At 37.4% G+C, this 3,373-nt stretch overlaps 1 protein-coding gene across 1 annotated transcript; it reads right to left on the bottom strand.

Annotated features, from left to right (window-relative positions):
- Positions 1-885: 885 nt before the first annotated feature.
- On the bottom strand, positions 886-3,066 carry LOC103645143 (putative wall-associated receptor kinase-like 16). Its single transcript, XM_008668258.1, has 3 exons — positions 2,649-3,066; positions 2,399-2,542; positions 886-2,075 (listed from the first exon to the last, which is right to left on the bottom strand). Exons 1-3 carry the CDS (start codon positions 3,064-3,066, stop codon positions 886-888), a joined length of 1,752 nt encoding a protein of 583 aa, XP_008666480.1.
- Positions 3,067-3,373: the final 307 nt, after the last annotated feature.

Below are 3,373 nucleotides of genomic sequence, written 5' to 3'. Positions count from 1 at the left end.
AAGAAAACAAAATAATCTCCAAAGGTTCCATAATCCCAAAACACCCACTCATAAATATATTTATTTATTTTATTATTTTTCCCTTGTACAAATTTTGGGCTTTATAGAAACAAATAGGCGAAACATTAGAAGAACTCTATTGCATGATATGAGAGGAAGATCAGAAGCAAAGGAGGAATACAATAGATATCAAAACATAAAAACCTTCAAGCAAGAGGAGTAGAGTTATGCTAGCACATCCCACTTTTTTGAGAGCTAGAAGCAGTTCCTTAACATGTTGCCTACAAGCCAACCCTAATTTCTATATACAACGACTAGTCCAATCTAAGCAATTTCTCATGAGCTATGAAGAAACCATTGCGTCCTTCGGTGGAAATACAGTAATGCTGGCTAAATCATTCATCATGGCCACCAAGGCCATAGCTCTAACATGGTACTTATCTCTTCATCTAGGTTCAATAGCAACATCAGAACTATTAAAAGCCAATTGGTAACTAGTTTCAAGAGTTTGAAGCAAAGCCAGTCACAAATAGGCTCTATTCCTCTACATCCCAGAAGTAGATGAATCCCTCTAAAGCTATATGTGAAGGTTTGCTCAGGTCAGAGCACAGGCCCCTGGAGTACCAGATGAAATCATCATTGAGGTAGCGATCAAGGGGCTAAAAATGGATCATTCTCCCATTACTTTTCCATGCAAATGCAGAGAGGCTGCTTCGAATCCTTACCTAGTGACTTAGTGAGACAACTCTTACCACTACACCAAGTCTGCCCTTCAAAATAATTACTTTTTCTAATATAGTTTCATCCTTACAATAGAGGAATAAGGCTACACTTATTACAAGAAGAATTCCACACTCAAACATTCAAAAACATACACTTAAAAATTCATCTTGGATATGTTGCCGATAATAAGATTTCCTCTTCCATAGTGTATTGCCTACTTGCTTCATTGCTAACAAATTCATTTAGCCTGGTGGAATCCCTAGTTTGATTAGTATCATATCTCCATGATGATTTATTGAATAGAACTTGCCTCTTTTTAAGGATTAAATTCTCAAGTGTCATCTCCACTTCTCTCATTGGTGGTCGGTCTTCTCCCCTCAATTCCGTACATAATGTGGCTAGTCTTGCTACTTTTAGGATTTCTCCATCCTCCTCTTCCATAATCTGAGGATCTATTATGTCTTCTAGTTTGCCTTCTATGAGTAGTGACGTAAAATGTGTAACAAGATCATCACCATTGTCAGACTGATAGCAAAATGGTTTTCTTCTAGTTAGCAATTCTACAAGAACAACACCAAAACTAAAGACATCACTCTTATCAGTTAACCGACATGTTTTATAGTACATGGGATCTAAGTAACCAATTGTTCCTTGAATGGCTGTAGTCACTCCTGTTTGATCAATTTTTATGTACCTTGAAGCACCAAAATCCGATACCTTTGCTGTTAAATTGTCATCAAGAAGTATGTTGGTGGTTTTAATATCTCTATGAAATATTGGCATTGAAGCTGCAGAATGTAGGTAGGATAGTGCTCTAGCAACTTCAAGTGCAATTCTCAGTCGATCAGCCCACGATAATGATATTGGTCCATGAACATGAAGATGATGATAAAGGGTTCCATTTGAAATGAACTCATAAACCAGGAGTGGAACTTCTGTCTCAAGGCAACATCCTAAGAGCTTAACCACATTTCTATGGTTCACTTGAGAAAGAACGACAACTTCATTTATGAATTCATTGATTTCTCTTTGTACCACAATCTTTGATTTCTTAATTGCCACAACATTTAAATCTAGATTCCCTTTAAACACAGTACCATGCCCTCCACCACCAATCACACGCTCTCTATCAAAATTGTTTGTAGCTTTCTCAACCTCCCTTAAGGTAATAATCATCCTCTCACTGATGTTTGCATTTCGTGATATCAATTGTTGCAATAATAAACCATGGTTTTGCTTGAAAAATCTTTCTTTAATTCTTCTTGTCTTGATCTTACGCATTATGTAGGGGCTGATGAGTGCTAGAACCACGAAACATATGCCACTGCCTACTCCAAGCCCAATACTTAAACCTAAAGTGTAAAAGCATGTATCAAAATTCTTGAAGTTGGATTAGAAAAAATATTATCCATTCCTTTCCAAGGTATTAGTTGTTTCAAATTTATCCTAAATATAAGTTCTCTAACTTGGACTAAATCTATAAAAAATGTACTAAGACCTAAAATGTCAGATACACTGACTACCAAGATATATTTCATTGTTTATTTAATGAAACTAATTTTACATTTCAATGTTTGTGTATTTCTTCTACAAACTCGATTAAAATCTGAATAAATTTTACTTAGGATAAAACTTAAACAACCATTGCTTTGTAGCAAAAGGAAGGGTTTGTTACCTGCAGATGAACCCTTGACACATCCCCCCTTTACCGTAGCGTTTCCCTTGGTCCCATGCTTACAATGGCACTCGAAAGTCCCCAGTAAGTTTCGGCAGACACCATAACATGGATAGTCTTTTTGATGCTCACACTCATTTATATCTACAAAATAAATACATTGAATAGTATTAAGAAAAATATGTATGTTGTATCAGGTTGGCATGAAAAAGCATGCACTCATTTACATCAGGTTGGAATGAAGATGAACCTTTGCATCCATTGATGAGGTAAGGGTTTCCATAGTATCCTTTAGAGCACTTACATGCGTAGCCGGCATCATCAGATGTGTTGGTGCATTCACTGTTGTTGCTGACACATGCATATGACCCATGCTTGTGAATTTTGGGATCTTTACACCTCTTTTCCTCGATCTTCCATTCCATCACAGCAGATACCTCTCCATTATTTATGTCATAGAACGCCGATGAGGTGAGATAAGTGGTGTTGAATTTGAATCTTGTCCTATCCATCACAGTAACATAATTGCAAGGGTAATTCTTCCATAGCGGACTAGTTTTGTTCAACAAGTAGAAGACGGCTCTAATAGACTTGGCGCCCTTGGGGAGGTCCAATGGGCAGCACCCACCATCATGGTTGCATTTTCCATCATTCCTCGGATTTTCCATGCTAGGATTTTGCATGCATGTTGGCGAGCAGACGACCGTATACTGCTCCAAATGTTATGTTGCATAGGGACATGAGATTTCATATCAGCTCTAGTTACATGACACACACACAAAACAGGTAATGATCGTCCACCCTAAAATGACTTAAGAAATGACATACAATGATCACGAATTTATACCCCAGTATAAATCACCACTTCAAACTTTCCTATAACTGCACAAACAATTGTCCCCCTAGTCAATACATCTCCTAAATACACCAAATTAACCAACTGCATCCAGAACCAGCCCTCCTTTGAAACCAAGG

This window comes from Zea mays, chromosome 1, assembly GCF_902167145.1.
Source record: "Zea mays cultivar B73 chromosome 1, Zm-B73-REFERENCE-NAM-5.0, whole genome shotgun sequence".
Taxonomy (NCBI): domain Eukaryota; kingdom Viridiplantae; phylum Streptophyta; class Magnoliopsida; order Poales; family Poaceae; genus Zea; species Zea mays.
This window is presented reverse-complemented; position numbering and strand designations above follow the sequence as displayed.

Bases quoted from the DNA above. Each gene is read 5' to 3' on its own strand.
- LOC103645143 (XM_008668258.1), bottom strand. From the start codon at position 3,066: ATGGAAAATCCGAGGAATGATGGAAAATGCAACCATGATGGTGGGTGC. The intron at 2,543-2,648 runs GTTCATCTTCAT...TTTATTTTGTAG, and splicing joins CCTCATCAATGGATGCAAAG to ATATAAATGAGTGTGAGCAT. The intron at 2,076-2,398 runs GTAACAAACCCT...TTTACACTTTAG, and splicing joins TGTCAAGGGTTCATCTGCAG to GTTTAAGTATTGGGCTTGGA.